The sequence below is a fragment of the Crocuta crocuta genome, unplaced genomic scaffold (genome assembly GCF_008692635.1).
Source record: "Crocuta crocuta isolate KB4526 unplaced genomic scaffold, BGI_CrCroc_1.0 scaffold687, whole genome shotgun sequence".
Taxonomy (NCBI): Eukaryota; Metazoa; Chordata; class Mammalia; order Carnivora; family Hyaenidae; genus Crocuta; species Crocuta crocuta.
This window is the reverse complement of record NW_027530182.1, coordinates 4,814,118-4,833,162: the sequence shown is the minus strand read 5'-3', so window position 1 is coordinate 4,833,162 and position 19,045 is coordinate 4,814,118. Positions and strand designations below refer to the sequence as shown.

General features: G+C 40.2%; 1 protein-coding gene across 1 annotated transcript in view; it reads left to right on the top strand.

Moving 5' to 3' along the window:
• SLC24A2 (solute carrier family 24 member 2) overlaps window positions 1-19,017 on the top strand; it is a 94,640-nt gene extending 75,623 nt beyond the window's left edge. The window contains exons 7-9 of the mRNA XM_077765088.1: window positions 5,802-5,891; window positions 12,686-12,852; window positions 17,117-19,017. Coding sequence (XP_077621214.1) covers window positions 5,802-5,891; window positions 12,686-12,852; window positions 17,117-17,366 — 507 coding nt within the window. The 3' untranslated portion in view covers window positions 17,367-19,017. The remainder of the gene's footprint in view (window positions 1-5,801; window positions 5,892-12,685; window positions 12,853-17,116) is intronic.
• Window positions 19,018-19,045: the final 28 nt, after the last annotated feature.

Genomic DNA, 19,045 nt, shown 5'->3' with positions numbered 1-19,045 from the left:
AAGTCGCTTCACAACTTTGGGCCTCACTTTTCCTCCTCTGTGAAATAAAGCGGTGGAAGATCCCTAGATCCCCTGCCAACCATGACATTCTGTGATTAAGGACAGCATAAAGAGATAGCCATCACTATGGTATTGTATTTTTTTTAATGTTTATTTTTGAGAGAGACAAAGCTCAAGCAGGGTAGGGGCAGAGAGAGAAGGAGACACAGAACCCTAAGTAGGCTCCAGGCTCGAAGCTGTCAGTGTAGAGCCAGACATGGGGCTCAAACTTGCGAACCATGAGATCATGAGCTGAGCCAAAGCTGGATGCTTAACCAATTGAGCCACCCAGTTGCCCCTTGTATTGCATATTTAAGGGGACCATACATCCCAGTTGGCCCAGAATTGTCCCTTTAATCCCCAACCATGCTGGTTTGGAAGATGAATTATATGGTCATCCTTTGCATATATGAAATGCCAAATTAAAGAAACCATGCCAGTTGATACAAAAGCTAGGAAGTAGCTTTTGATCATGCTTAGCACAGAAGAGTTTCATTAGGTTTGATCTTGTATCAGTTAGCATTTGTTGTGTAACACACCACCCCAAAACTTAATGGCTTAAAAAAATAAGCAATTTTTTAGCCCAGAATTCTATGAATTGACCATTTGATCTGAGCTCAACTGAACAGTTCTGCTCACTTATATTAAGTCTGAGGGCTTGTTGATATAGGAGTATCTCAGCTCCAAAAGCTCATTTCTGCACCACATGGTATCTTATCTTTAAGTAAGGTAGCCAGAACTGATTCACATAATGGCCAAGTTCCAAGGGCAGCAAGAACAAAAGCTGCAAAGTTCTCTTGAGATGTAATTTGCAATCTGCATGCTGTCACTCTACCACATTTTGTTGGTCAGAGAAAGTCAAAGCCAGCCCAGATTCAAAAGACAGGAAAATAGACCTCACCTCCTTTTTTTTTTTTAGATTATTTATTTTAAGAGAGAGAAAGTGGGGGAAGGGCAGAGAAGAGAGAGAGACAGAGAGAGAGGGAAAGAATCCCAAGCAGGCTCCACGCCATCAGTGCAGAACCTGATGCAGGGCTCAAACTCACGAACCATGAGATCATGACGTGCCGAAAGCAAGAGTTGGATGCTTAACCAACTGAGCCACCCAGGCGCCCCTAGACTTCACCTTTTGAAAAGAGTTATAAAGTGTCGTGGCCACTTATGCAGTCTACCACAGTCTTCATGCACTGCCACAAGGGCCTCTTGACAAGATATCAAGGGAGAGGAAAACAAGAGGAGAAAATGATTCATTAATAAACACTTGTTACTCTGGAGGGCCTGGCAGCTCTGTCTCCTCAGTAGTTGTTGAATTACCCGTGGAGATGAACGTTCCAAACCTTGACAGTAATTACAAGGAAAACATGATTTTTTTAGTGTACACTCAGTTTCAGGGTAAACAATCCCCCCACTTGTTTTTATTTCCACCTCATTTATATGCAAATTATATGACTGAGTGTTGGATTATATGCACTCCTGGCTCAGATCAATTCACTGGTATAGTCTTCTTAAAATAATGGCTTTGTTTTAAAAGTAAAAGAACTAAAATATAAATCTTGATGAGGAACACATCTTTGATAAAAATTGAAAATAATAAAGGAAATAAAGACCCCATAAGTTATATTCTCTCATGACCTAGGACGAATGTTCTTACAAAACAGGAATGGATCTAAGTGAGGTATCAAAATATGACTCATTAGAACTGGGAAGGTACTTAGAAGTCAGCTATATCTTTGCAACTTATGTCATTCATTGTTTCATTCACCAAGTATTTATTGTGTCTGCAGTTCACAATTCTAGCAAGAATCAAGTGTTTAAGACCCAGAGGGGTTTAGCGACTTATCCAAGTACACCCAGCAAGTAAGAAGCAAAGTCAAGACTCCCGGCCAGGTCTCAGCAGTGACTTTCACCTCTCTGAGTTTCAGTCTCCTCATCTTTTAAAAACCAAAATAAAAATAAGATTATCTAATAACAACTGCCATTATTATCTACACACTTATTTGTGCCACTTTTGTAGACACGTTATGGGCATGAAGACCTCAGAACAAGATATTTTTTTATTCCTCCCATGTTACAGATGAAAACTGTGAGGCTTGGAAGATGAAATAATCTGTCTCAGGTCACATCACTGGTAATTGGTGAGCAAGGATTTGAGTACCGGTCGTATCAATGCAGAGAACACACTTTTAATCTTTAATAGGATCACCTGGGAGAATTTTGTTAGATGTGTACCCCCCAAAACCTTGCACAGAATAGATGCTCAGTGAATGTTTGCTGAATTTAAGTCAGTAAAGATATGGCCAATTTGTGCAATCAGCTAACGTCCAGAAACATTTTTCAAGCCAAGAAAGTATCACACTGACGTACTAAAAGCTTCTAATGAGAACATTAGCTGCCAATTAGACACATAAACCATTACATTGGGAACAAAATGGCCGGCACATGGACACAATTTGCTTTTTGCTAATTAGTATGAGGTTCATCCCAGCAGATGTTAGGATGAACCACCATTACTAACCAAAAATTGACATGTCAGACCTTGGCTTCAAGGGCTCTTTTCTTCCTTCCAGTGAGACTGGTAACTAAATAATTGCACGAATGCTACTGGGTGGTGATGTCTGGAATGAGACCATAGAGTCCAAATAAGGGGAGTAGTTCAGAAAAAATGAAAAAGGAAGGAATTACCTGGGCTGTGAGATTGGAAATTATAAGGTAGTTTGACAGTTGAGAAACACTTAACTAAACTGCTGGTGCATAAAAGGGTTGGAGCTTCCAAATCAGAGACAATATGGGAGGTTGAGTGAGGCAGATGGCCATACAGCTGGAATGCCAGTCTATATGTCCCCAATGCTCTTTATATTTTCTGACATTCAGAGCACAGGCTAGTATTATGATGATTATCATCATGCCTATAGCTGGGAATGTTCTGAGCATTATTGGCCTTATTTTTCTTCAAGAACAAGTTGGTATAACCTACATCTTGGGAATACACGTATAGTCAGACAGACGAGGCTTGACTTTCAGGTCTAGTTCAATATTTGTGTACAGAGTAGGTACCTGGCCTTTACCCACCCCTAGTCATGTTGAAGACCTGGAAACTTACAAATAGAAGCTATTTTTTATTTATTTTCAGTGAGCCCCTAATACAACACTAGGTACATTTAGATGGCCATTAATTACAAATTGGCCTCTTGATCAAGAACCATAAGCATCAAAGTTTAAATGGGAGAGGTTTTCATTAGTATGTCAGTTTGAACTTAGTTCCTTTACCTCCTTAGTCTGATTCCTTAGTTGCTACCTTTTCACTAGGAATTTTCTATGGTTCAGGGATGATATTTCTCAGATGAGAAGTATGTTCAAATAATTTGATTCTAACTTGTGACATTACACCAAAGGAACAGACATGCAAAGGGACAATAAATAAAATAATAATTACATACTTAATAAATGAGATAGCCTAAAAATCAAGCAATCTGTGAAATGAGGACCCTCTCAAGATCACCTGTACATGTACCATACCATGAAGTATGGAGATGGTGGGGTGCCTGGGTAGCTCAGTCAGTGAAGCATCCTACTTTGGCTTCGATCATGATCTCATGGTTTGTGAGATCAAGCCCCATGTCGGGCTGTCCACTCTCAGCATAGAGCCTTGCTTAGATCCTCTGTCTCCCTCTTTCTCTGTCTCTCTGTCTCTGTCTCTCTCCCCTGCCCCTCATCAAAAATAAATAAACATTTTTTTAAAGTATGGAGATGGTACTCCATTGCCTTACAGGAGGCCTAGAATCTAACTCACAGACTGGTTGCTGTTCCAATCACATGGGCGGCCCAACACCACAAGAAAAACCCTTTCCTTCCCTGTGACAGAGCCTGACCGTACGTAGGAGATGAAACCTCCATCTCAGGATACCGAAACAGTGACGTGTGACCAGAGGAAAAGAATGGGGACCCCAATCGGCTAAACTCTATGGCTGGGAAAATTGATTTCTTAGCACCAGCTATTCCAAGGCTTGGCGAATATGGCCTCCAAAACCCAACTGAATTCTCAGCTTTAAAGGAATTTGCTCTCAGAAGTGCCTGTCTCAACCTCCATTTTGAAAAATTGATGACCTTTTTTTCCATAACCCATTAATCTGCTCAGGTCCCCAGAAGGGGCCTGAGTCTTTAGCCAAAATATTTTCATTCTAACAGAGGGGAGCTGTGAGGGGCTGCACCCCAATTTAATCAAGCCCACAGGTCTTTCAGACACTGCAGCTAGCAAATAGCCCCAGAAAGGCAGCAGTCTTTAAGAGAAAGAAATGGTTATTGTGAAATTTAACAGAATGGTATGAATGATAATAAAAACATATATTGAAAACTTGCAGTTAGTAACGAGAACATAAGCCTAGTTTGGGAAAATAGAGACTATGTCCATTATTATTATAGATATTCAAGATATATAGATATTCAAGAGGTTACTATGTACACGTTTATCTTTTCCTTTTAATAAAACTCTTAAAAGCCATGGCAGAAAGTGTCCTATGTGACTGCCCAAGGTCAGCCCTGTAGACAGTTGAGATAGCTTTCCTCCACATCAACTCCAGGATTCACTTCTCTGGACAAAATTGGATGGCATTATCAAAGCAAAAAAAAAAAAAAAGAAGAAGAAGAGATTGTTTCTCAAAGTGGAAAGCTTTGAAATAAAAAGTGTTTGGCAGTAATAGGTGAGAGACTGAGCACATTCTGCTATCTGAGCATGTATGAAAGGGCCCCAGTTTTGCAAAAAAAAAAAAAAAAAAGCCAGTGCAAGCATGGATCTCCCTTTAGTGGTAATAGGTTTAAAAAAACACACACACACTGCATTTTGAGTGTCTGATTTTGGCTAATATTCGAAGAAAACTAGAAACACTAATGTACAGAATTGGTGAATCACTATATTGCATTGTATGATACACCTGAAGCTAATATAATACTGTATGTTAATTATACTCTAAAATATTTTTAAAAAGCAGTGTTCACACCCTAAGCCTGAGATTGCACAAAGGCCTGTGATCAAAGCAGAAATGGACATAGTACAGTCAGGGGTGGAGAACAGAGGAGAAAACCTTCCCGGGAGCATCTACTTTGCCAGTCCTGGGGACAGCAGTGTGCTGGGCCTCTGTTACTCCAGTCTATAAGAGTGGTTCAAATATCCTGGGAGGTGACTGTCATCAAGAATTTATAGAAACTATGATGATGGTGTCCTCTGTGTGGCTTTTCCCACGAATTCATGGGACTATAAGAGGAACCTGTTTCAGACCCTATTGATCCTTCTTGTTACAAGCAATTAATCACGTAGGTTTTCTGGCAACTGGATTGCTAGGATACATGGGGTGAAGCAGTACATACTGATTCTGATGAAGTTGAGCAGAAGACAGAAAGGGGAGCAGGAGAGACAGGAAGGCTCTAGGGTAGACAAGAGATTGAGGGCAAGACTAAGAAACCAGCCCATGGAAAGGTTAGGGGGCAGGGGGCATCTGAGCAACCAGCAGCAAGAATAGACATTCTTTTCAAGAGATGTCCATCTCGGGAACTAGCCTGGTGATGATTTGGCTCAAAACAACATTCCTAAGAGAGAATCTTCCTGTCCTGGCTTAACTGCTGGGAGTGGGGGCCTTTTGATTGCTAAACCTATGAAGATGGAAGGGAGTGAGGGAGGAGTAGCTGCATTGGTGGTTTCAGCTTTGGTCTATCAGATCCACATCACTGGATGGCACTGACACTCTCTCCTTTTTCTGGTTCTCTTTCAGTCATCAAGGAAGTTTTTTCCCATCACATTCTTCGGCTCCATCACCTGGATCGCTGTATTCTCTTACTTGATGGTCTGGTGGGCACACCAGGTAAGACCTTAATAGTAACACTCATCCTTCTGGTTCTTTTGATAGTTGCCAAATGGTTAATCAATGTGTTTGCTTTTGGAAAGTGTCAGACTCGTATCATGTCTGACAAGGTACATACTCCAGGACTAAAAGAATTTTATTCCACTTCCCTTTCCCATCCCTCCTGGCCTTTTCCTCTAGCATGGAGTCAAATTAGCATAGCCCTGGACCGCCATGTGGAAGAAGGCACCCTATCTCGTCTTGCCGTCTGCAACCTGAATCCAGGCCTACCCAGGTCTGGGAGGAATGTCAGGTTTTGCCTGACTCCAGGATACTCACTTCCTCTTGGGCAGCCACTCACCTCATGTTCTCACCAGCCTTTCAGATTGGCCCTAGAAAAAGAACTGGAGACAAAATGGTCTCTTCCTTGAACCTCAGTATACTATAATGATGATGTATTTTGCTTTTACCACTTTTAACCCAGTGCCAGTTATAGTGCCCATCACAAGAACGAACTCTCAGGAATTGTTTGTTGTAACACACAGATGAAAGAATGAAATGCAAAAGTTTTACATTCTCAGAGATAACAGTGGTAACCATTGTTGATTGAACTTGTACCAGATGCTGCATAATTCCCATCCTTTTGTCCTTGTGATCTTGACAGTCACCCTGTACATAGGCACAAATTCTATCAAGGAGGTGCTATTATTATCCACATTTATAGATCAAAAAGTTAAGCTTAGAGCTAATAATAAAATTGCTTGGGATTATATAGGTAGTAAATAGCAGAACTGAGATTATAACCCAAGGCTCTGACACTCCAGAACTCATGCTTTTAATGTCTATTATAAACTACACAAATTTCAAACTTCCCACATATATTCTTTGCTTAATATAGTCTTAAAATTATACTTGTTAGCATAAATAAAATATAGCAATTTGAAATAAGGAAATGTGAGAACATATGTGGATATATCAAAAATGGTGCTTGAAATAATTGTTTTTTGATATGCCAAAATAAATGAGCTTAGGCCTTTACCTCACACTTTACTCAAAAATTAACTCAAAGTGGATCATAGGTCTACATGTAAGTGCCAAAACTATCAAATGTCTAGAAGAAAACAGAAAATCTACATGATCCATGGGTTAGGCAAAGAGTTCTGTGATATAATGCCAAAACATGATCCATAAAAGAAAACCCTAGTTAGACTTCATCAAAAGTAAAAGTTATGCTTTTCAAAAAATACCAGTTAAAAAATTAAAAGACAGGGGCGCCTGAGTGGCTTAGTCGGTTAAGCGTCCGACTTTCGCTTAGGTCATGATCTCGCGGTTCGTGGGTTCGAGCCCCGCGTCGGGCTCTGTGCTGACTGCCAGCTCAGAGCCTGGGGCCTGTTTCAGTCTGTGACTCCCTCTCTCTCTGACCCTCCCCTGTTCACGCTGTCTCTCTCTCTCTCTCTCCTAGAAATAAATAAAACATTTAAAAAAAAAAAAATTAAAAGACAAACCCCAGACTGAGAGAAAATATTTACAAATTATTTACATTTGATAAGGCACTTGTATCCAAGATACATAAAAATCTCTTAAAGCTCCATAATAGAAAGGCAAAGGGCACCTGGCTGGCTTATTTGGCAGAGCATGCAACTCTTGATCTCAGAGTCATGAGTTCAAGTCCCACGTTGGGCACTTAAAGCTCCATAATAGAAAGGCAAAGGGCACCTGGCTGGCTTATTTGGCAGAGCATGCAACTCTTGATCTCAGAGTCATGAGTTCAAGTCCCACGTTGGGCATGGAGCCTACTAAAAAAAAAATAATAATAATAGAAAGGCAATGTTTAAGATGGTCAAAAGATTTGAATAGATATTTAATCAAAAAAGATATGCAAATGGATAATAAGCACAAAAAAACATGGTCAACATCATTATTCATTAGGGAAATGTAAATCAACACCACAAGGAGATGCCACTTCACTCTCAGGATAGATATAATAAAAAAGACAGATAATAACAAGTATTAGAGACGCTATATTGAAACTGGGGCCCTTATATATGGATGGTAAGAATGTAAAATAACGCAGCCACTTTAGAAAACAGTTTGGCAGGCCACAGAATATTGACCATAGAGTCATCTTATGATCCTGTGATTTCACTATCTGTATACCGAAGAGAAATGAAAACATGTACACAAATATCTATATACACGTGTTTACAACAGCATTATTCATAATTGCCAAAAAGTGGAAACAACCTAAATGTCCATCAACTGATGAATGGATACAAAAACTGGCCTATCCACCCAATAGAATATTCCACAATAAAAAGGAATGAAGCACTGATACATGCTACATATGAACGAACCTCTAAAATATTATGCTAAATGAAAAATGATGGTCACAAAAGATCATATGTTGTATGATTCCATTTATAGGAGATGTGAAAAATAGGCAAATCTATAGAGACAGGAAGTAGTTAATGGTTGCCTAGGGTTTGGGAGGTTGGAGGGAAAGGGGAAGTGACCACTGTTGGGTCCGGGGTTTCTTCCTGGGATAATGAAAAAGTTCTAAATATAAATTATGGTGATAGCTATTCAAGTCTATAAATATACTAAAATATGAATTATATACTTTAAGTAGATGAGTTTTAAGTTATGTGAATTATATTTCAATAGAGCTATTTAGAAATAAACACAAGATACTACTTCACAGTCCTTAGGATGGCTATAGTCAAAAACACCAACATAAGTTGGTGAGGATGTGGAGAAATAGGACTGCATACCTTTATCAGAAATTCTCAGAACTACGGCCCCTGAGTGGCTGTTGGTTAAGCTTCCAACTCTTGAGTTTGACTTAGGTCATGATCTCATGGTTTCTGGGGTCAAGCCTCATTATAATGCAGAGCCTGCTTGGGATTCTCTTTCTCCCTCTCTCTATTCCTTTCCCATGACATCTGCATGCTCTCTCTCAAAATAAATAAATAAACTTAAAAAGTCTTACAGAACTATTTTTAGAGAGTGAGTTTTACTGAATGTAAAGTTAGACTTCACTGTATATAAACTACACCTTATATTTTAAAAAAAATATAACGTTGAAAAAATCTGCTGGATATGTCAGCTAATATACCCACTATTATTCCTACAAGATACTTTATATTATTCCTACCCTAGTTATTTTATGATACTTGACTTCAGATTATTCTTCCAGGATAGTTTCAAAAAAATTGTTGACTCCCTGAAGAAGTTCCACTTGGCCCAAAGTCATGATTTTCCACATTCATTGAAAGTCATTTGCCACCAAAACTGCACAGAAGTCTTTGTAGACAATGAGCTCCTTCTCAGCCTCCAGATTTCCAGGCTAGAAGGATTTTTTGCCATTTATAACATGCAATGGCTTTTCTTAATAGCTATTTTCATTCTTTAATGTACCTATAAAGAAAAAAGTAGTTTTTATTCTCTTATTTTCTAGATATCTCATCTTATTCTGCTCTTTTTAATGATTATCTTAATTCCATACTCTAGCTTCCTTTTCATTCTCTTGTAGAAAAATACAAACACAATACCAGGAATAATATTACCAAAAGGCCCAGAAATATAGAGTACATAAAGAGAAACCTTACCTTCTAGTAATGAATGGGAAGTTTCTCTGTTCTTTCTCCCACAGAAATGTTTTTCTCTTTTAAGACATCCAGACACCTGATCAAAATAGCACATTCTGTTCTAAGAAGTTTGGCTCTAATTCTGTTGTTTGTACAGAATTTTTTGAGCTATAAATGCCATAAAATAACAAATACACATTTAGTGCTCAATTATTTTTTTATCCACTTACCAACAATAAGTGCTATTTAATATCATTACTTAGCTACTGTTTTGCCAGAAATAAATACCCCTTAGATTAAATGCTTTTTGCATGCTTCCCCTTAGTTTTTGTTACTTTTTATTCTTTTTGTATCATGAAATTAGTAAATTTCCTGAGTGACGAAAACATGGTTAAAATACATTCTGCATCTAGTATGAGAAGTTCATTCTAAGAGTTAATATGACCCTGTGTCTCATTTAGCCAATATGATATTTTTGTGGTTGCTCTTGAAACCAAGATAAGGAACTGCAGTTATGCAATGTTCAGAGCAGCACTGGATTTGGATTCTGAGTGGCCCCATCATTTATTTCGATTGCAAAACAAAGGAATCCCCTCCAAGAGACTGCCGACGTCCTTTCTAGCTCTAAACTTCTCTGATGCTGCCAGTTTGATCACTGCTGTCCCATCTACACGCCGCAGCTATCATCTTGTCTCTTGCCTGTGGAAAACTGAAGTCAGTGAAGTGTTCTTAAAATGTGCCTATGAAGGCTCGGTCTCAGACAGCAAAAGTGTTTCTAGAACCATGCAGATTCACCAAGAGTTTGACATACAATTAAAAAGTCTTCATTATTCTCATGATTTCCCACATTACAGACTAATGCCTACTAAGCCAGGTGCCAGAGCCCAATGGCTGCAGGCTGATAAGTTGGAGAGGGAGAGGAGTAGTGTCTCAGTTATCATAGCTGGCCGTTAGTGAATATTCCCTTGATACCTGACACCTGATATTTGCTCTGTATGCATCATCACATATAATCATCACAACAACTCTGAGGATGGATGTTATGATCCCCATTCCACACATGAGAAAAACCGAGGCTCAGGAAAGCTGGCTACCATGTACTAGGAGTGGCAGGCTAGGATTTGCACCCATGTCTCCCCTGTATCCAAGGCATCACTCATAACCACACCCCCATTCCACCCCCCTGCAATTTCTCCATTTTTTCTGCCTATAGAGTCATTCAGACTCCAAATATAAACGTTGTTTTAAAATAGCCACTGCTTTCGAACTCCCTCAAAGAATCACCCTGTTTATTGGGGGTGACAACCATTGACTCAGCATCTTCAGAGTCTCTGAAAATGTTTCACTTAAGATCTAACTCAAAAAAATAGGTCAGCAAGAAGAGGTTTGCTCAAATAGGGCACTCCTGTGCAGAACTCTTACTTAATTTTTTTCTAGGGGAATCAGCAGAAAACACACTAGGGAAATCACCTAAGTACGTAGATGGAAATAGGTATTGAGAGCCTACTAAATACAGCTATGTTCTGTGTATCAGAGAGATGGTAGTGATCAAAGTAGGAATTCTGCTTTCATGGGACTTCCTTTCTGATGGAGCAGTGAATCTTTGCTCTGTGAGGCCAGGATAAGTTAGTTCTGCTAGCCAGGCTCTAGAGCAGGCGTGACTATCAACAAAAATAGCTCCCAACTATGCTTTTAAGTTAGCGGAAACCAAGCTATTACTTACAAATCACAAAAAATATTTTGAAATGTATTTATCCCAGGGGTGCCTGGCTGGCTCAGTCAAAAGAACATGTAACCCTTGATCTCAGGGTCATGAGTTCAAGCCCCACATTGGGTATAGAGATTACTTAAATAAAATTAAAAAAAAAAAAAAAAAAAAGAAGGTCGCCCCGGTGGTTCAGTTAGTTAAGCATCCAGCTTCAGCTCATATCATGATCTCATGATCTCAAAGTTCATGGGTTCGAGCACTATGTTAGGCTCTGTGCTCTGGAGCCTGCTTCAGATTCTGTGTCTCCCTCTCTCTCTCTCTGCCCCTTCCCCTGCTTGTGCTCTGTCTTTTCCTCTCTCTCTCAAAAATAAATAATAAACATTAAATTTTTTAAAAAAAGAAATAAATAAATGTATCCTATTCCCTAAAAGCCCTTATTCTTACATGCTACTCTAGCCTTCTGCGTTTTTTTGTTTTGTTTTTTTTTTTCCCAAAAATAATGAATGTCCTAGATAGGCTGTTGAAAACTAAACCGAAAGCACTATCTTAAAAGTTTTCAGAACTTCAGTTCACCAACTCCAGAAGATACTTAAAGCTTTTAAAAATCCCAAGAAGGCAAAAAATTGGCTCACGAGAATGAAGGAGCCTCCATCTGAGATTAGATCAACTGTCCAAAATAGACTTCATCAGTGTTAAAAGGCAAAGACCAAAATAAAATGTAATAATCATCCCCCATCAGTTTTCAGTAATGGTGTACTATTTACAAAGAGGTTTTCCACAAATGATCACATAGTCCTCCCAACCACCTTGTATGGTAGGTTTTATCATCCCCACTTTAACAATAAGAAAGCAAGGATCAAAGATATTATACAATTGGTTAAGTTAATAACAGGTTAAATTCTTAATAAATGCCAAAGCCAGACCTTGGACTTCTGATTCTGTAACTGATGGTTTCTCCACAGTTGCCCTGCTGATTTACAGTCATATGTCACCAAGCCCTGAAACACCCCAAATCAAGTTTCCTATGGAAATGATAGTATAAAGGTGTTTAAGAGTGGGTTACAGACACTAGGAGATGTCAAAGAAAAATGGGAACACTGGATATCAGTCCTTAATCCTTGATTGTTAATCCAAAGGCAAATTTGCTACAGGATTTGGTACCATTGTCAGCTCCTGGCCTCTGGAGCTAATGGCCAGTTGGGTTTTATAACTCTCTTCTTCTGCCTCCCTTGCACAGTCTTACTAGATACCAGATAGTGACTGCACTCAAGCCCTCTATAGCTCTTTCTTGAGATTATCTGTTCAATCCTGGTGTGAACATTCCTGATCTCTTGGGTCTGAATATGATTAAAGTGTGACCTCCTCTATGGCAGTGATGGTGGCTTACTCATCTTTATCATCTCATCACTCCACATAGCACGGATAGGAATTCATTACAAGGGAGCCGCCATTGAAACATTTGTGGGTACGATGGTTTTGTGACTTTAGACATTCATATGTGTCCCTATTGTTACTTTTAGGTTGGTGAGACAATTGGCATTAGTGAAGAGATTATGGGTCTGACCATCTTGGCTGCCGGAACCTCCATCCCTGATCTTATCACCAGTGTCATAGTGGCCCGGAAGGGGCTTGGGGACATGGCTGTGTCCAGCTCTGTTGGAAGCAACATTTTTGACATCACCGTAGGGTGAGTAGAGGTGGCTTTATGAAGGTGCACACACCAGCTCTTTTGCTGTCTTTGTCCTCTAAAGGCTGTGGAGATGTAACCAGGATCTTTGAGCCCCAAATTAACCAACCAATAGAAAGTAAAGACTGGGAGTAACATTCAAGTTCAATAACTCTAATTTTAATTTTCAGAGACCTTAATGAAGAATAAGTTATCCCTAGGTAGGCAGAAACACATGCCTACATACAGATTGGATGTTGTAAGAAATACTTTCAGAATTTTGCTTATATAATGGCATTGGCTACAAGTTATGAATATTCAGTAGTCAGGTATGATGGAGTTAGTTTTACTACATTTTTTCCCATATCCTAATTCTAATTAAAGTCCCCACCAGCCCGGATGAGATTTGGATTATAAAACAGATTGGAGCAAGCAAAAATATCCCATCTCCTTCTTTGGAAAATGCTGGCAGGTTTGGCGTTATCATTTATGTATGCTGCTGATAAAGATATTCTAAGTTTTTTGAAAGTCAGAAGATGAGTTCTGTTCTTATGGTTAAGCAAATGGTAGTTCTCAATATGAATAATCCCTAAAGTGGATCGGATTGGGGCGGGATGCTCTTCTCTCTGTCATTTCATTTAACTTGTCAGAAGTAAAAGTAGTCTGATGAATAACCCCGAATGAGAGAGAACCCCTGAGAAGGTAAGACATGGGGTGTTTTCCTTATGTTCCCAGAAATGGACTCTTGACACCTGAATATAGAAACTCACTAAAGCAGATCTACTTTTTCATTGAACATTTTGAATACTCTTATCTCTTGCACTTTTGCATTACCTGTGTTTTCCATTCAGTGTCTACTTTGGGCACTGTAAGTACCTTTTTATCCATTGAAGCCACACAGTGATCCTGTGACATATGTATGATGATCCCCCATTCTTCAAGCAAGGCAACTGAAGAGCGCAGACTTCACAAAGCTAGTAAATGAGATAGCTGGGGTGTGGACACTGTGTCTCTCAACGACAACACTACCTGCATGCAACCCTGCCTGCCCTGAGCCCCCGCTGTCTTTACCACCTTTGAATCCCAAATGTTCCCTCTCCTGCCATTATTTCCTTCCTTTTCAGGCCCCTCTCACATGAGATCCTTCCCTGCTTGTCTGCTTGGAAAACTCTAACTTACCCTACCAATGTCAATTCAGATCTCAGCTTCCCCCATTCCCTTGGGCCTGACCAGGGAGTTCTGTGTACTCTCTGCACAATGTACTCTTGTCATGGTCATGTTTATCAGTCTGCCCACCAGACTGTGAACTGCTCAGGAGCAACAGCTCCCCAAAGCCTAATACGATGCCTAATGCATGGTGGTGCCTTGACAGATGTGTGCAGACTGAATGAATGTATGATGAATGCCTTCAAAGGTATATGTTTTAAAGGAAGGGTACCTCTAGTAGAAATGGTGTTTCTCAGTTCCACCGCTTACACATTTAGAGTAGTTTTCTTGGTCGGTATCTTCCAAGAAGGAAAATGAGATGTGCAATAGTATAAAGAAAGACAACCTTACAAGTCGGGAAAAATTATAGGACGTATTTGTCATGTCTTTGAAAAATAAATAGTCTAGGGAATTGCAAGATGGTTTTTGTTCCCTGTTCTTAAACTGGATATATAGTAACAGGTTAAATGAAAGTTTAAAGAAAGATAACCCGTAACCCTACCAGCCAAAAGCAACATTTACTTTTTGTATGTTCTCTTCCAAATATTTCACATAGTTTTCCAAGTGAATATTCAGTTTTGTCCTTTTGGGGGGCTTTTATTTTTCTATTTTAAAGCCATTTATGCCTTGCACAAAGTCAGCATCTGTTAGTAAATTAGTCAATCAACTATTTCTAAGTTCCGTTTTAACTCTCATAAATAACATTTTATCACTTCGCAATATTTCATCCTGTGGGTTTTCAGTTTAGCCATTATTTTTTATTTTTTCCAGTTTTCTGCTATGATGGGTGTTTTGATGAAGACCTTAATGCAGAAAGTATCTTTTAATTATTTTTATTAGGATAAACGCCTTCAAGAAATATTAATGCATTAAAGATTGTGGGCATTTTAATGGCTATTGATGTATATTTTTCAAAGAGGTCTTTCTCAAGAGTTTATACTGATTTATGAACTTATTAGCAATACATTGAGTATAAAAGGTATTTTATCATCTTGCTGGCCTTTTCTCTATGCTTATAATATTAACATATACTCATGGTAAAGGATGAGTATTAATATATACTCATGGTAAAGGAATTAAGTGAATACATATAAAGCATAAATAAAATTCAATGATATTCACCACCCTGCTTTAGTTCATATGTAGTTTACTTTACTGAAAATACATTGCTATTTTTATGTGTATCCTTCATTTTAATGGTAGTATCGTATCATGAGTATTTGCCTCCATCATTATAAGCTTATAATTTTTAATGGCTACATAGCACTAACTTGGCTTAATAGTCTGTTATTTAACTTGTGTTTATTATTGGAGATTAAGTATCCCAAATTTTTCACTACTCTAAATAACACTGAATGGTCATTTTTCCGAATAAACTTATATCTGCATTTCAAATATTTCTTATGCTTGATCCCTGACAATAGGATTTATAGGTCAAAAGGCATGAATAAAATGTCATTTTTTAGTACAAAAGGTTGTTTCCTATTTGTAGTGCCATCAAGCACAACTTCACCGGAACCAGATATGTAAGTGGGCATGTTAATTTAAGAATATGAATACAGTGGTTTTGGTCTTTTTCTTCCTATGAGAATGCAGGTGTGGAAGAAGAGCTCCCCAGGACAGATCCCTAGTGGAGGTTTTCATTTTTGAGCACTCCACCCAACACACACACACACACACACACACACACACACACACACACACACACACACACTCCCACTTTTCCTGGCTTTACATTACTGACAGGAGGATGCCAGGGCTGCCCCCTCCTGCCGAGAGCTGAAATTGCACCATGTTCCCTGAGCTGGCTGGTGGAGCCCCTCGCCTTCTGACATCTCTGAAGTGAACGCCTCCAAGCTAGGCTTTAGTGGGCAAACCGCCTGTACTGACTACCGTGAGGCAGTTGCATCAGTCGCCTCAGCTTGGCCCAGGTTAACATATGTACCCAGATGGGGGGCTGCATATGCCAGGCCCTGGGTATCCAAAGTTACACAACTCACAGCTCTACCGTCACATGCTGTCTCCAGTTGAGGAGACCAGATGTGTCAACTCACTACTCCCTTCACCTCATTATTTCTCTCAAGCTCTTTGCTTTTCCTGTGGAGAACTTTGTGTTTCAAAAGGGCACTACCTCCTCTTCCATATTCCTGAGATCAGGCCAAAATTCAATCTCCCTTAGCCAAAGGCTAAGGCTCTGCAGAAGCCTCACCCAGCTGAGGGGCTAGGTCCTTGTTTCCCTAGCCACCGTTCCATCCTTAGGCCCAGTGGCTAAAACTGCATCTCGCTCAGCCACCTGGAGATGCCCAGGCAATGTGAGTCACGTGGTTTCAGCCATTTTCCTCTTGCTCAGAGTCCTAACTCACTCTCAGGATGTACCTGGCAGTCAGCTTTTCTGATGTCTTCCAGAGTCGCCACTCTGGACAGAAAACAAAAGATGTTACCAGATTTCTAAAAGTCAAATGCAAAGGGAGACAACAGCTTTTTAAAAATCACATCACAAATGTAAGAAACTGTCTTCCTCACATCCTTCAGGAGGACCACTTCCTAGTCAAAAGGCTGTCCTATCTTTTCCAAAATAAACCTCAGACAGCTATATTGTATCATGTGTTGTATCATGTATCATTTGTTAGGTCAGTTGAGTCAGTGCTTCCATTCCTAAAAATAATGTTGCCATTTTCACTACTGATTTCCATGCCTTTTCTCCATTTGTCTTTTCCTTCTCCTGCCCTGTGCAAACCTTCCAGTCCACCATTTTTTGGGCTGAGAGCAACATTGGAATCTAACTAGAAAAGAAACACACAACTATTTCAAATCACATTTGGAAATCACCCGCAGTGGTCACAGCTTTGAGCTTACTCAGCTCTAGAACAAATTCTCCCTTATCCCTACTTCAGTCAGGAAATAGACAATGGTTTTTGAAGTTCACCTGACTTCCTTAGGTGGTTTCCTGGGCCAGCCACACACAAGGCATAATGAACCTAAAAAGACAACCCTTTGCGAATTAGAGATTCCAAGAAGCTGATGCTGTGCCGTATGCCTTCTTCAATTTGTCTGACTGCTCCCCCGTCTTCCCTCACAGGCTTCCACTGCCCTGGCTCCTATATACCATCATTCACAGGTTCCAACCAGTGGCGGTCAGCAGCAATGGCCTCTTCTGTGCCATTGTCCTCCTCTTCATCATGCTGCTCTTCGTTATCCTCTCTATTGCCCTCTGCAAATGGCGGATGAACAAAATTCTGGGCTTCATCATGTTCGGCCTCTACTTTGTGTTCCTGGTGGTCAGTGTCCTCCTAGAAGACAGAATTCTCGTGTGCCCTGTCTCCATCTAGTAGGAAAAGCCATATCCTGACCAACAGCAGGGATGGCCCCTCCCTGCCCTGGGTTCTAGGCTCCTTGACCTCTCCCTTGAAGAGGCAGCTGGCATACAGCCGCGGGCATTTCAGAGTGTCCCTCCCCGGCGGATGTGAAGCTGGATGGATTTACACTGGGCCCCCTCATTTCACAAGCTGCTGCCAGCCTTGCCTGCTGAAACAGCGCCGTGCAAGAGACCATGCAAGAACTGTCCTTTTGGGGCTTCCCTCCATTCGCCACAGACAGGTACTCCTCGCTGGTCGGAGGTACATCCGTTGTAATGATGCAAACAATAACAGAGGCTCTCTCTCTATATATATACATACAAAATATACAAATTATAAATAGATGCACAGGAACATACCCCACCCTCGCCTGCTCCTGTATTATACCTCTCCTTTCCTATCTATAGAGTAATACATACCTATATACAAACACAAAGAAAAATTTTATATATACATATATAAAATCATCACATATATATAAAAACACAAATGCATCTTTTCAGGGATAGCTCTAGTATATTTATAGCACCTATTTGAAGAGGGGCATCAACCTTCAGTCTGAGCTTTACCTCTTTAGTGCAAGAGGTAAACGAATAGCATCATTGCTGTGACCTTCAGCCTACCTTGGACTTATTGGGATCCTGCCAGGTAAGGTGGATATTTTAGAGGAAAACGTTGTAGGACAGAGGGCTTGGTGGAGAAGGTCTGTAGGGACCCTGAGCTGAGACCTCCAAAACTTTCCCACCAGCTGAACAGTGAAGACTTTCTGCTCACCCCTGCTGGGGCACACTGACCAAAACCCATGGGGCCACTTGGGACAGACAGAGGTAAAACCCAGACTGGGTAGATATTGCTTTGGAGGCAGGGGAGAGGTGACCAGGATTGGGGTTTTTTGGATTTTTTTATATATATATCGCCCCAGCATGCAAGTAGAAAATGTAAACTGCAAACCAAATTAGTGCTCTCCTAGAGCAATGAGACTATATAAACTGAACCTATACTGTTCTTATGCATGTCCCATTATCATCAAAAGGGGAGGGGGCAAACTTAACTGTGATTGTCATTTAGGTGTATTTTGATGCTAAGGGCTCACATATAATCAAAATGCCTGCCAAAAGAGCCTGGGATAGGTAATAAGAAATCTCATCCAGTAGAGGGGCTCAGTGGAACTTGCCACCTAATGGGAATATAAGGGCGTAGTTCTTTAAAGCACCTTCCAGTATGGTTCACAAAGGGCTTCAGTGTCTAAAGAAATCATTATTCTTTCAATAGAAGTAAACAGAGACTCATCTATAGTGTTTGGGTTGAGGCAGCTTGGAGACGTTTGCAAAGGCACCCAGTGCACCAAGGAAGGTTTCCGAGGCCTGTGTCTAGTGGTGCAGGACAAGGATTTGGTTAGAGCCCATGCAAAATCTATGTTTCTCCTGCCATTAAGACCCTACATGGGACTCTTGCTAGCTTAGAGAGTCCACTGAAGATGTCTTCACACTGGCCTCAAGCCAGTCACTACAAGGTTTTGCTCAGCATTCGTGTGACATTTTCATTTCCTTCGTTACACGCCCCCCGAATTCTGTTTAATACCTTGTATGATTTCTCAGATCTGTGTCCGTAGAAAATAAAACCATTGGGGGGGGGGGGGGGGGTAAAATAGA